The 13,998-nt window shown below is 39.3% G+C and overlaps 1 protein-coding gene across 1 annotated transcript in view; it reads left to right on the top strand.

Annotated features, from left to right (window-relative positions):
- Positions 1-13,998, top strand: part of si:dkey-205h13.2 (uncharacterized) — a 36,288-nt gene that overhangs the window by 19,153 nt on the left and 3,137 nt on the right. The window contains exons 2-3 of the mRNA XM_025899048.1: positions 11,349-11,382; positions 12,942-12,967. Coding sequence (XP_025754833.1) covers positions 11,349-11,382; positions 12,942-12,967 — 60 coding nt within the window. The remainder of the gene's footprint in view (positions 1-11,348; positions 11,383-12,941; positions 12,968-13,998) is intronic.

Raw genomic sequence — 13,998 nt, 5'->3', positions numbered from 1 at the left:
AAGATTTGACTCTTGATTTATGGGCTGTCATTGGTCGCTCAGATTAATAATTGACAGTTGATGCTAAACTCAGCGTGTAATAATTGTACGACCATACAAACCAAACTTTTCCACTGTTACACACGTGGATCCGAAATCTGGTGCCCATCACTAGGTTCAGGCTGTAGTTTATCACAGCCTAACCCTTCTCCTTCAGTGATGCCTCTTTGCCAGTTGTGCATTGCTCCTACTCTCCCCTTATAATCTCCACTCTCTTTGTGCTTTCCTGGTACCATCAAACTCAAATCAGCAGACATCACTGTCCCTCCAATGCACCCATTAAGTCCAGCCTCTATCTGAATTTAAAATGTCTCTCCTGTCACTCTTCTGCCAGTAAATATGTACATGTTTGACTGTGGGGTCAGTGAAGGAGACAGGAACTGAGCAGAAATACCTACTTCCTGGAGGAGACAGCACAGCAGGCACTGCTCTCCCAATCATGTGTCAGCATGCTGTCACACATCTAAGATGAACAATAAAACAGAAGGTGAGAAAGAGGGCGTCCACAGGAAGTGGCTCATTCAACCTGCTGAAGAGAGAGAGAGAGGCCTGTGTTGGACAGATATGCAGGTGTTAATATTCTGTAGAAAGGAAATAGTTGTAAGCTTCACTAACCTTCAGTGAGCATGGGACTGTCCTCAGGCTGGGTACAGAATTCATAATGTCTGGTTTTCATGCAGTCCAGCTCCATTGAAAGAGCTGACTACATTCTTAGATGTAGGCAGATTTAGAGAAATCAGTCCATATGCTTTAATTTTGAAAAAAAAAAAAAATCAAGATACATATTACAGTTAGCACATTTACAGAACTTCCCTTGCAATACCTTTACAGATATACTCCTTTGTTTATGTTCAGCAGCATGGACAGTGTGGACTATTAACAAGATTATCCATAGGGCTGTAGTGCCCCCTTGTGTTACATATTATTCATCATTTTTTTACTAGCTGCCGGCAGATTGAGCACATTGAAAACATGCAGGCAGACAGAAGGATTTAAGAAACGTATTTAGACAGAAATGCAAAGAATCGCCTGCTGACTGAAGAAAATCTGTATGTAGGACCGACCTTAGCAGGGTTACAAAGCTTAAACAATATTTATCAAAAACTGATAAAATAAGAAGTATATTTTGCAGGGTGGGAAACTATATAAGCCTTGCTGAATTGGAAAAGGGACATTTTAATGAACTCATCCCTCCACTTTCAGTCCAGAGCAAAAACCAAACAAAACAAACAAACAAAAAACCCAAATTAAATCTCAAGGAGTTGCTTTGACAATATAGGCAAGTTTTGAAAGATGTGAAAATATAAATGTCCCTGTTTTGTTTTAGGCATTTAATTTCTTTACTTCTGAAGTTGTCACAGCTTGTTTTGCTTCTTTATTTTATGTATATCTATCAATTTTCTCCAAACCAATTCAGGGTCATGGGGGCTGCTGGAGCCTATCCCAGCTGTCATAGGTAGTGAAACAGGTTATGCCATGGATATGTCTCCAGTATATGACAGGGCTAACACAGTGACACTGAAAGCAATTCAGACTCACATTCACACACCTACAGATAATTTAGAATCATCAGTTAACCTGATATGCATAATTTTGGACTGTGGGAGGTAAGCTGGAGTACTTCCACCCACACAGGCCAGTGGAGACCCAGAACCCAGGGCCTTCTTCCAGCAAGGCAACAGAGCTAACCATGTCATTATTTATATGTGTGCTTATTGTGTGTAAATCATTATGTGTGTAGTTCTGTTACCACTGGTGCTTGAGATGCTGCTCTTGGCCAGGACACTTCTGCAAAATACATTTAAAATCTCACTCAGATCTCACTATCTATTGGTTATATAAAGGTAAGTGAAATGAATCAGTGGATCAATAAATGGCTCATTAAATAGACAGGATCCAGGCGTCTGGAGCCTACCCCAGCTGTCATGGGGTACAAGGTGGTGTACACCTTGGACAGACTACCAGTCCATCGCAGGGCTAACAGAAGACAGTCAACCACACTGACATTCACACCTATGGCCAATTTAGAATCAATTATTACCCTAACCCCATGCATGTTTTGGGGCTGAGGGAGGAAGCCAGAGTAGCCTGAAAAAACCCATAGAGCATGGGGAGAGCATGCAAACTCCACACCAAAAGGATCTGGCCTAAATGAATAAATATAATCTGTTTTATCTTTTTGTCAGTTTGTTTTTATTGTTTCTCTCCCATATCCGTTTGGGACACCCACATAAATTTGGGAAGGTCACAGAATTCTGGAGTGGCTCCATAATGTTGTGGTTAACATAATCACCTAACAAGCGAAAGACCCTTGGTTTGATCGTGGGAGGCGTCAGAAGTCCCTTTGGTGTCATCAGAAGGGGCATCTAGTCTTTTGGAACTTTTAAAACTAAAGATAACTAGTTATTGTATGCTGCTTGGATTCTTCACAAGACACATTTCAATCATTTCTAAACACATATTTAGACCTTTTAAATTAAAAAAAAAGAGGTTCCAGTATCAATTTGTATAGTATGTGTAAAGGGATTTTTGAATTTAATCTGGATTCCTGGGCCTGTGTTTTATTGTCTCAGTGTTTATATCACTGAGCTGTGCTCATTTATCTTTCCACTAGATGCTTGTTAGCTGCAAAGAGGCTGCTCTGTGATTAATCCTGACCACTGATCACCCTTGAGGATGGCAAACAATAGCAGAACTACTCTACTGGGATCAATAAAAAAAACCTTAAGGTAAAAGCAGTACTATCAGTAGGTGAAAGCCATTTCCTCCACTAGGTGTCAGTTTAGTTTTACCATAAAACTGCAGAGGCGTAAACATGAGTCATAAAATTGTTGCTCTCTGAGATACAGAGTGAATAAAGAGTTGCACCCAGTGCAATAACGCACAGACATTAGTTGTTTGTTTATACAGCTCAAATAACATTTTCACTTATTATGAGTTCTCACTTTCATTTGCTTCTTTCCCTCACGTCCTCCTTTCATCTTTCTCTCTTTGCTTCTCTGTGTCCTCAGTTAATCTGTGTATAATATTCCATGTTGTGTCATGTAGTCTTTATTCAGTCTTTAGCATTTGAAAGATAAATGGTAACTCATTAGAAAAAACAGGAAATGCTCAGCTACTGATTGCTACGTGACTTAATTTGAATTTATACTCTCCCATTCACAGTTAATTTAATTGACTGCTTTTGGCATGCGACAAAAAAGAACAAATTGTGTGTATTAACTTTGGCCTTCAGAGAAAAACTTACAAGAAACTATACATAACCAATACTGCATGACTAATATTACTGTTAATAAAAAAGAAGGTAAGATAGAATGACAGGAATTAAGACGAGCATGACGATCCTCCCCAGCGACCTGTCTGGGGTACACCCTCTTCTCATCCCATAACAGCTGGGATAAGCTAGCCTTAAAATAACATATTCTGAATGCTTTTCTTCTGCATCGTCTACTGCATTAACATATTGAACTGCCACAATTATATTTTCATTCATATCTCAAAGAGCTTCCCTCATTTAAGCCATGTTTCCAGCTATCGACTAAAAAGCGTCCGGGTGTTCTGTCATAGACTTCCCTCGATCCCCTAGGACTCAGGACCCGTCTGACCGTTTTTAGGCAACGAGGCTGCTAAGGAAGGACTGTCAGCGGATATGGATGCTTCCAGAGCTCATTAAATAGCTGTCTGCAGCATACCAGGCTCTGGGAGACAGAGCCGGAGATAGAAAGCAACATCATAAAGGAATTCCATCCATCATGTTCTTCCATGACATTAATATCTGTCACACACCTCTGACAATGCAATACTGCACCCCTGGAGTGAGACATCTTTCTATCAGAGTTGCAACGCAAGCCAAGAGGGGCACTCAAGTGTGCACGTTAGTGTTTATATGCATGTGTCCCTGTGTAATTTTGTTTGAAGGAGAGCTGGGATGGGGTTATGAATTTGGCAATTCTGTCTTGTTCCTATTATAAAACACCAATGGTGATATCGCTAAAGGTGTATGTGCTTTTCCCTACCAGTATACCAACAGTTCTGCACAAAGGAGGCACTTTCAGCACACAGACTACCTAAGATTGTTGCACCAAAACTGAAATTTGAACCACTACTCTGGGATGTTTGCAATGATTTGTGTGTGGAGAAGTAACGTTAGGGTAAAAAAAAATGAACCCAGAACATCATAGATATAAATGTGAATCTTTGCTGCAGGATGTCCCAGCCTCCTGTCCTATTTTTTCCCCCCCACAGAGCTCAGACATGTCCCCAAAGTTTTCTTGTAACTTCCCAGTCACTGACAGGCTCTTGATTATCAGATGAGATAGTCATTTCTGTGTGACTTTCAGATTTAGACTCCACCTTACCTGGATGCAGTGTCTTGCTTAAGGACACATATGGAGTAGGAACTTAAATCAGATATGGAGCTATGGATTAAAAAACAAAAATCACAAATTTTATATTTGGAGCAGTTTACTTGCTTATTCATAGTTATGGAGCAAATTTGTTAGTTCTATGTTTATTCACCTGGTACATGCACAACATTCATTCTTTTTTAGTATTGCTTTTGGCCTCTACTCACCTTTTTTCATATCCACCACTGTTGCATTTTTTGTATGAATGAATACTATAATTTGGCACCAGACTACGAATAGGTCTGGAAAATATACTGATTCATTTATTGCTATTTTGGTAAACAACAACAACTGCCACTGAAAGCTGTGCTTTGTCATGGCTGCAGAACCTCCTGTTTCTGTACCCAACCTCATAATGTTATGTTCTGTTTCTATTACTCCCCAGACTGAAATCAACCACTGAAGAATTCAGCTCACATTCATGTTATGGTATTATTCTTCAGATCCCTTATGTCTAGCATCAGGTCTCCATTTGCTTGCTCTCCCTCTTCGCCTTCTCTCCCTGTGAATCATAACCAGACTCAGCAGTTTTAAAGTGAATAATTAGCCAGTAAAACTCTATATCAAGGCATTGTGGATGGATTTTCAATTGCACACTGCTTTTCCCTAAAGCAGATACCTTACACATAGCTTATAATGAAGCCAGAGTTTCGCGAGCTGTCACAGTCATTGCACATATGGCATTTTGCTGCATGGTGATGCCGCATCCCTTCTTCCCAGTTTATCAGCTTATGTTTTAGACTGTTTTTTTGCAAATCCTTCAGAGACACCTGGAGGGTTGGGAGACTGTCAGAAACAAACAAATCCCACAGGTTGTTTGTGCAAGCAGTTCACTACAAACCATAGTTATGTTTCTTTGTGACACTACCCTCCAGTAGCCCAGCCCGCCTTTACTCAGATTGATGCAGCAGCACAGTGCTGACTGGCTCTGACAGGACTCTCCTTGGACCTCTACTCCAGGTCATTTGTCAGCAGGCAGGCTTTGCACAACAGAGTACAGATTGGCAGTTGACTGTAACAGCGTTCAACATGAACAAGCATAGGCACCATAGGGGCTGTGAATGAGAAATAATACAGAGCCAAGCTGAGTAAACATGATACTCCAGTGTAATGAATCAGCTCATAGCACTTCCTTGACAACAGGAGCCTGTCGGGTTTAAACGAAAACACATGCATAAATATTCTCCCTAGTTAATATTTTATCAGCTACACCCGCCCAGCTTTTACATGAAACACCACATTGTGATGAACCAGCATCCATCCGAGCCATGACCATATGCTGTTCCACATTTGTTGTTCACCGTTTGTGAGTTCGGTGTGAGGCGCAACCTGTGTAGTACAAGTCTCTTCTTCCGAGGTGATTAATCATAATTTCAGACATATCCCTAAAGTGAATAACTCCTAATTCTCAGGAGTGTTATTTGCTGTTCAGCACCTGTGAAACTTATGCAACCAAAAGCTTTCAACAAACACCCATTTTGCAGCAGGTTAGTTAAATCCCAGCTGGTTTAAAAGAATAGGGGACTAGTGGGTTTTTTAAAGAAAAGAATGGAGACATGTGGTTCCAATTAGAACAGTGGCCATCTCTGCAGACTTACTGTCACTGCTTGTGCTCTAACCATCTCTTTAATTACACAGAGACAAAAGAGGATGTCAAGTGAAAATAGCAAAATCGGCTCCATGTAAGACATTCTGTATGATTTCTGCTGTGGGGTAGCAGAGATTCAGGGTAGGCATAAATTCTTTAGACACTCAATCAATCACAAAGCACAAAATGCAGACTGAAACGATATATATGTTGAAATGGCTTTAAAAACCAAGAAGTCTATTAAACAACAGCTTGCAACTTTAAGGATGAATTATTTTAATGTTATTTATTTTATTTTAAGAGATTCTTGGATGCCAATCTTAGTTAGGTAACACATAGGTTGACATGTCGCAAGATATTTCAGCCTATGGCGTGCCTACAAGGAAATTAGCCACATTGTTGAAACCACCTGCCTCATTATGTGTGGGCATGTTGCAAAAATAACTCTGATCTGTTGCAGCCTGGAAACAGGACATGCACATACTCTGTGGAGTCTGGTTCCTTTTGGTCCTAAGGGTACTTGGGTGGGGCCTCTGTGCATGGGGTTTGTAGTGACACATCACCAAGATGCTCAGCTGGATTTGGATGTAAGGTGTTTGGAGGCCAAGTCATAGCTTTGAGCTCTTTTTTCATGTTTTTCAAGCCATTCTTGAGCAGTTTTGGCAGTCTGGTGGGGCACATGGATGCTGCCAGTGGGGGAACACCATTGGGATGGAGGACCACGTGGTTTGCAAATGGGTAAAACTGTGCTTGTCAAAACCTCTGCAAATTTGCCTGGACTCAGTGTTTCCAGGACACTGTTTTATAATTAGATGACTGATGTTTCTCACTTCACCTGTGAGTGTTTTTAATATTGTGGCTGATTGATTTAGTATAGACATTAATGGTACTCCAAGGATAAATCTGTATCCTGTGAAAAACACAACATAAACTAACCTAATTAAACTAAAAATTTAAGCCAGGTAGCAAAAACTGATATAGAAAGCGGTACCGCCTTTTCTGTTTAAATTAGTCATAAACATAGTGACTAATTCAACCTTAAACTACCTTCTAATAACCTTTTTGAGAAGCGCAGGCACTCTCATATTAAGCCAGTTGCAAACTTAATACCAAATGTAGCATGAATTTATTATCTCTAAAATGTCATTACCGTGCTGCCTAGCTCCATCTTGACATGATGCTGCACCAGTGTTGTGAAGGAAAACTAGTTTCAGATTTTCCAGGCTGACAACTGATGGGGAAATCCAAGTATCCTGACACCTATGGCATATCACAATTACCCACAAGCTTCAGGGCTGTAACTAAGAGCGGGGAGGTATGTGCTTCTCCCACATGGGAAAAAGCAAGAGAGAAGGAAACAGGAGGAGACAGATACACAAACACAAAGTTGGTGTTTTCTCAGCGAAAAACAAACCCAAACAAAACAACACTGCATTCTCTGGCTTGCTGGTGGGTCGCACACCTCCACAGTTACCATAGTAACAGCCGTCCCTGTGGAAAAGGGTTTTGGCTCAATCCTGGAGGCCAGTGTTTGATTGAATGGTTGTCAGGAAGCAAGATGAATGATGACGTGTAAGAGCCCCGCTGACAGACACACTTCACACAGAGGCACACTTAAGAGCAATACAAGGTTTGTGTGTGCGCACACGTGTGTGTCTGTGCGTGTGTTCGGCCAGTGTAAGGGCGTAAGTGTTTTTACAGCATGTATTAAATAGCGGGTCACTGGAAGGTCTGAAAGGATTTTTGAAGGCCTGAGAAAAATATCAATGAGCCCCTAAACTTTTCACTCACTGCTCATCCTTGAAAACAACGTCTTTTCTTATCTCTTAAATTCTGTTAGAATTAATGACTTCAACCGTAAAATAACCCAGCAGAGCACGTGCAGTACGTGTAATAGATATTTACTGCAGGTCTAACTGACACTTGCAGGAGACACAGTAGCATATTTTACCAATAGGTTTCAAAAACAACATTCTACAGATTGGAAAAGGATTGATGCAATTTGTGGTAATAGTCTGCACCATTATCCGGTTTCTTTCCTGCTTCTTCCTTGCACTCACTAATAAGCAGCACCAACAAATAACCAGCAAGATATCAGTAGCCCAACATTTCGTGTGACCTGAAAGTGTCGCAGTCACTGGGAGCTGCATTCGAAAGGAATATTACCAAAATCTGCATTTCATAAGTGCTGTGTCTTCCCTGCCTTCATGCGATGTGAAGTTCACTCCCAGTGATAATTAAACCCTTAGCACATTTTCATCTTCTTACCTCTACTTTACATAATTATCCTCAGGCCACTTTCTCTTGCAAGAGATATTAACTGTTAGATATAGAAGGCAAAGATAATCCCAAAGGATATAATGTGTATACAGGAAAACATTCTCTCTCTCTCTCTCTCTCTCTCTCTCTCTCACTTTCTGCTTGTATCTCAGAATTGCAAGATTTTAAATTAACAGATATTCCTATATCAACCAAAGATGTGAGCATTAGGGAGGAGCTGGGAGCAGCAAAAGCTCCAGCCAATAGCAGGACTAATTTGCTTTGTTATAGTTACATTTATATGTCACTTCATGCCTCCTTTGACCATCTGTTTCATTAAAAAACAGGCATACAGCAGGTACACTTTATGCACTGTGTGAGTGTGAACATCGCATCGCAGCATCGAGCCACCACAGATGACTGTACTAATGCATTTTGCACAGAAGGAGCTGAGATTCTCAGTAATATTTATATAGATACAAAGGTGTGAGGTCTTTGTGCTTTAGCTTCATTCAGATGGGATGCAATGAATAAATTTGTCAAATGTGGTCAGGGTCTATATGCTTCTAAGGAGTAAGTGGCGGTTTAAGTGGTTCTTAAATAATGAATACATATAAATACCTTATTTTCTCTTTTACATTTACATGACAGGTGTTCAGCTGACTCTCTGCGATCAAGTGATGGCTTAAGAATCAAATCTGTGTTGTTTGCAAACTGAGATTTTACACAGTTTCCTGGAACTTTTCTGCGAGGGGTCAGATGACCCAGTGAAAGTAGATTACAACATAACACACGCTGAGAGGCAACGTGAGATGAAACCAAAATTGGGGTTTCCCCCCAATTTACCTACAACTATCTCATCCCGTCGTCTGGCTCGAGTTGTCAAAATGAAATGTTTTTATTAAGCAAATAAACGCAGACTACTGAAGTATACCCTCATCAATCATTTATCCTGGAGATGTGATGCTCAGTGCATCATATCATCACCACATTACTTCCCACATGGTGGTGAAAGTCAAATATGTAAATGGCCAAATGGGGCTGACGGTCAACACAAACCCTCCTTCATTAGAGGAGCATGGAGACACCATGGAGACAAGGAGTTTGGGGGGTAGAGAGATAGAGAGGGTGGTATGTGTATGTTTGATGGGGGGGGGGTGGTGGGATGATGAATGAGTGTACACCATGCTGTCATTTGTACTTTGGCATCCAGTCCAAAGCACAATTTAGTGTAAAATATTGCACCAGCCCCTTCAGATGACAAAGTGTAATGCTGATGTATGAATAGACAGAAACCATCCCCAGCTGCTATTGAACAGTGGGAGGTAGATATTCTTCTCAAAGGGCATTTAATTAGCATACACACAGCCACTGCAGAGGGTGAATACTGAAAAAAGGCCAGTCATACTCTGCTCCTTAAGTGCAACAAACAAACATGATTAGAAAATAAAACAGGTAAGGTAAACGAGTTTGTTGCTCTGTTCATAGATGCGTCACATATTAATAGATTTAAAATCTTTCATTTGTTGTTGTTGTTGGGGTTTTTTTTTTTCAGAAATTGTTCCCATTTCCTTAAAAGTGACTCATATTATTCTTTGCTGTTTTATATCTTCATGCACTGCCTTTCTGCTATTTCAGAGAATGCCATTTACACAAAAACCATCTTTTAAATTCTGTTCATCAACTTAGAGATTATCACATAAATGTGAAGAACATCCATCTTAATAATTGTCTTGTAGAAGAACTTAATGATTTGTAACATGATGAAAAAATCACGTGTGTTCCTTTTTCTGCAACTTTTATTTTCATTTTTTTAAGCAAGAGAGTTCTGCATTAACAATATTTCATATTAATAGCACATAATGTGTCACTTGCCACAAACCCAAATAAAATAATTTCCTACGCATTTCCTTCAGCCTATGTGGATTCTTTTAGCATCAAATCTTTTAACTTGTTGAACTGTTTTTAGATCTGCAACTTTAGCCACTGCTAGTTTTGTAAGAAAAAATGAAAGTCACATTTTCCTTTATATGCATTTGCATATATAGATATGCATATATACTGCATTTCGTTGCCCTGTACCTGTGACATGTGCAATGACAATAAAGTTGAATTCTATTCTATTCTATTCTATATCTCTCAAATTGTTCAACTTTGTTAGCTTGTTCAGTATAATTTCATAAACAGCTAGGCTAGTTTGACGTAAATCTGGGGAATGCACATAGAGTACATGGGAGAGCTTTCCAAAACAGTTTAGTCTAACCTCATTTAGAATAAAACTTAATGTTCCCACACATGGTTCCGGAGAAAGATTATCAACCTTAAATACCCACAACAGTGAAACTGTATCCAAAATAACACTATTACTGCTTCTGACTTAGGGTACAGGTGCTATGCACAAATTCCTATCAGCCACTTGCACCTGAATCATCCTTTTATATTTGCAAAGATAGCATGACAGCTGCCTTTAACTGTAAGAGTGAGCCAAATTTCTGTCTGGATTATGGGATTCAGTGCAGCTGTGCAGTTTCAGATGCCACACAACCTTCTCCAAAGGACAAGAAGGTAAATAAAACGTTCTATCTATAAAGGAGGATAGTTATTACATTTTAAAAATATCAAACAGTTCATTTTTAATCAATGGCACTTAGCTTATGTGAATGTGACCCTCCGTTACTTTGTTTTTTACAATATACGATGCTTACACCCCCTTGAATTTGTCTACATGAAACAGCAGCAAAATTAGTTTTAACGTGACTATGAGAAGAATGGTGAAGCTGTCGACCTCTAACCAATATATTCTAATTTCCTTCTATTGGGATTTATGGAATGAGGAAATAAGTGAAATGACTATTGGCAAATATTCTCAAATTACATTTGAGGATTAGTTTCCTTGGGTGTGTTCTGGATGACATAATTGCAGCAAGTGCTTTTATTTACCCCCTACAGGTAAATAGATATGTTCCTGATTGTGGGGTGTATATAAGAGGAGAAGCTGTCAGAAAGGTTGCTCATTTAGCCAAACAGTACTTCATACAAACAAATTGACGACTGAGAACTCCTGTCCTGGGTCTCTTCTGGTTTGGCAGGGTAAAGGATTTTCTCTTTTAAATTTGTTTGGTTTTGAGCCTGATGCTTCTTGGTACTTATATTTAAAACAATACTTAAGAAACCTTGCAAAAAAGGCATTCAGTATACGTAGTACTATAATTTAGTAGCATTTTGATGTGGAATTATGTTTTTAATACAGCTAACTTCAATCGATATACAGTGGTGTGAAAGATTGTTTGCCCCCTGCCCATTCATCTTTGCATAATTGTTGTAATTCAGCCACATTGGAGGGTTTACAAGCATGAAACACCTTTTTATGGTCATGCCACAGCATCTCCATGGGATTCAGGTCAGGACCTTGACTAGGTCACTGAGTAAGTCTTCATTTGGTTTTTCTTAAGTCATTCAGAGGTGGACTTGCTGGTGTGTTTTGGAACATTGCCCTGCTGGAAAAACCAAGTGCGCTTCAGCTTGAGGTCAAAAACAGATGACTGGACATTCTCCTTCGGGATGTTTTGGTAGACAGCAGAATTCTTGATTCCATTTACCACACCAAGTCTTCTAGGTCCAGAGGAGCCCCAGGCCATCACACTACCACGACCATATTTTACTGTTGGTATGATGTTCCTTGTCTGCAACGCTATGTTAGTTTTTATTCCAGATGTAACAGGACTCAAACCTTCCAAAAAGTTCAACTTCTGTCTCGTCCGCATAAAAGAATATTTTACCAGATGTCTTCGGGAGATATTTTTGGCAATTGTGAGATGAGCCTTTGAGTTCTTTTTGGTCAGCAGTGGTTTTCTCCTTGAAATCTCCCATTTTTGCTCATTCCTTTTCTTATTGTTGAATCATGAAGTCTGATCTTAACTGAGACATGTGAATCCTGTGGTTCTTTAATGTTTTTCTGGGTTTTTTTGTGACCTCTTGGATGAGTTGCTCTTGGAGTAACCTTGGTAAGCCAGTCAAGCCTGGAAAGCTTCACCACTGTTCCAGATTTTCTCCATTGGTGTATAATGGCTCTCACTTTGGTTCACTGGAGTCCCAAAGCCTTACAAATAGCTTTGTAAACCTTTCCAGACTGATAGATGTCAGTGACTTTGTTTCTCAGGTGTTTCTTTAGATCCTGGCAAGATGTGTTGCTTTCTGAGATCTTTTAGCCTGCTTCCCTTTGTCAGACAGCTTCTATTTAAGTGATTTGTTGATTCAACAGGTCGGCCTGTTAATCAGGTCAAGAGTGTGTTTACTGAAACTGAACTCAGCTTTTCAAAAAATGTGGTTAATTCATCATTTAACAAGAGGGGCAATTACTTTTTCATACAGGAAAAGGTAGGTTTGGATAACGTTTCTCCCCTTAATCACTGAAATCATCATTTAAAAATGGAATTTTGTATTATCTTGGGATATCTTTGTCTAATATTAAAATTTGTTTGATGATCTGAAACATGTAAGTGTGAAAAATATGCAAAACACTGGGAAATCAGGAAGGGGGCAAACACTTTTTCACATCACTGTATTAAAAAGATAGTCGAAAGTAAAAATATTAATCTCATGTGATGCACCTCTTGAAAGTTCAATTTTCATTGTCATTTTGTTTTAAGGTTCCTCTACAAACATGATGCAACTGGTAATGTATAACTTTAAATACATTTTAAGTTAAATTAAAATTGAATTTCCTTTTGTTCTGTGATACATATGTTTTCACATTACAAGCTCAATTCCAAAAATGTTGGGATTCTGCATAAAATCTAAATAAAAACAGAATGATCTGATTTGCAAATTTTGCAAACTAACATTTTATTCACAATAGAAAATATGTGAAATAAGTTTAAACGTATTAGTGGCTGATTTAAAATTTGATGACAGTATTAGATTTGCCATCAAATAGTAAAAGTTCTGGACTGCAGGGAAACAAGTTCAGCGTCTATACACTTCAACTTTAATATTGTCTTGGTGAAATATGTAAGGCCTTCACCAAAATAAACATAATATGGATGGGAGCATATGTTCCTCTAAAACCTGTTTACAGCTTTCAGCACTGATGGTGCTTTTCCAGATGTGAGAGATTTAAAATTATCTGATTGGAGAAGTACACGCCACACACAATGGTTCTGCACATTTTTATTATTTTTTATTGAGAGTTATGCACACAAAGAAGGCGGTCCGTTTCAGTCCAGCTCTCTCCTCCTCCCCACTCGACTCTGCCTTCACTATATAGAGACACGGAAAAGAGACACCATCATCAGACAATCGCCTGTGGCTCACCTGCCTCCTGGTGCCGCCCCCTTGAGCTCACTGCACCACTCCTCCCTTGCAGCTGAGCCAGGGACCACACCACCACCACACTGATATTCTTCATGGTTTTAAGGTGTATTTAATTTAATTAACTTTGACAGGTATACAAAGCCATCAGCACTGTACACCATCACAAATAAAATAACATAATAACATTTATATTTACCAGAAAGCAACCACTACGCCTCGAGTGTGTGTCTGATTTTAAGGAACAAAAGAAGACCCTTCACTTTAATATAACCCAAAGTGAAGTGAAATTTCTAAGTTCCTAAGGTGGAAAATTTAATGTTTCATTTGTCACACAGGAGTAGTTATTTTATCCTTTTTATCAGTTTCCTGTAAAAGACTGGTAAAATGGGACTT

Source organism: Oreochromis niloticus, linkage group LG15, assembly GCF_001858045.2.
Source record: "Oreochromis niloticus isolate F11D_XX linkage group LG15, O_niloticus_UMD_NMBU, whole genome shotgun sequence".
Classification (NCBI taxonomy): domain Eukaryota; kingdom Metazoa; phylum Chordata; class Actinopteri; order Cichliformes; family Cichlidae; genus Oreochromis; species Oreochromis niloticus.
Note: the sequence above shows the minus strand (reverse complement) of the source record. Positions and strands in the feature narration are given on the sequence as shown.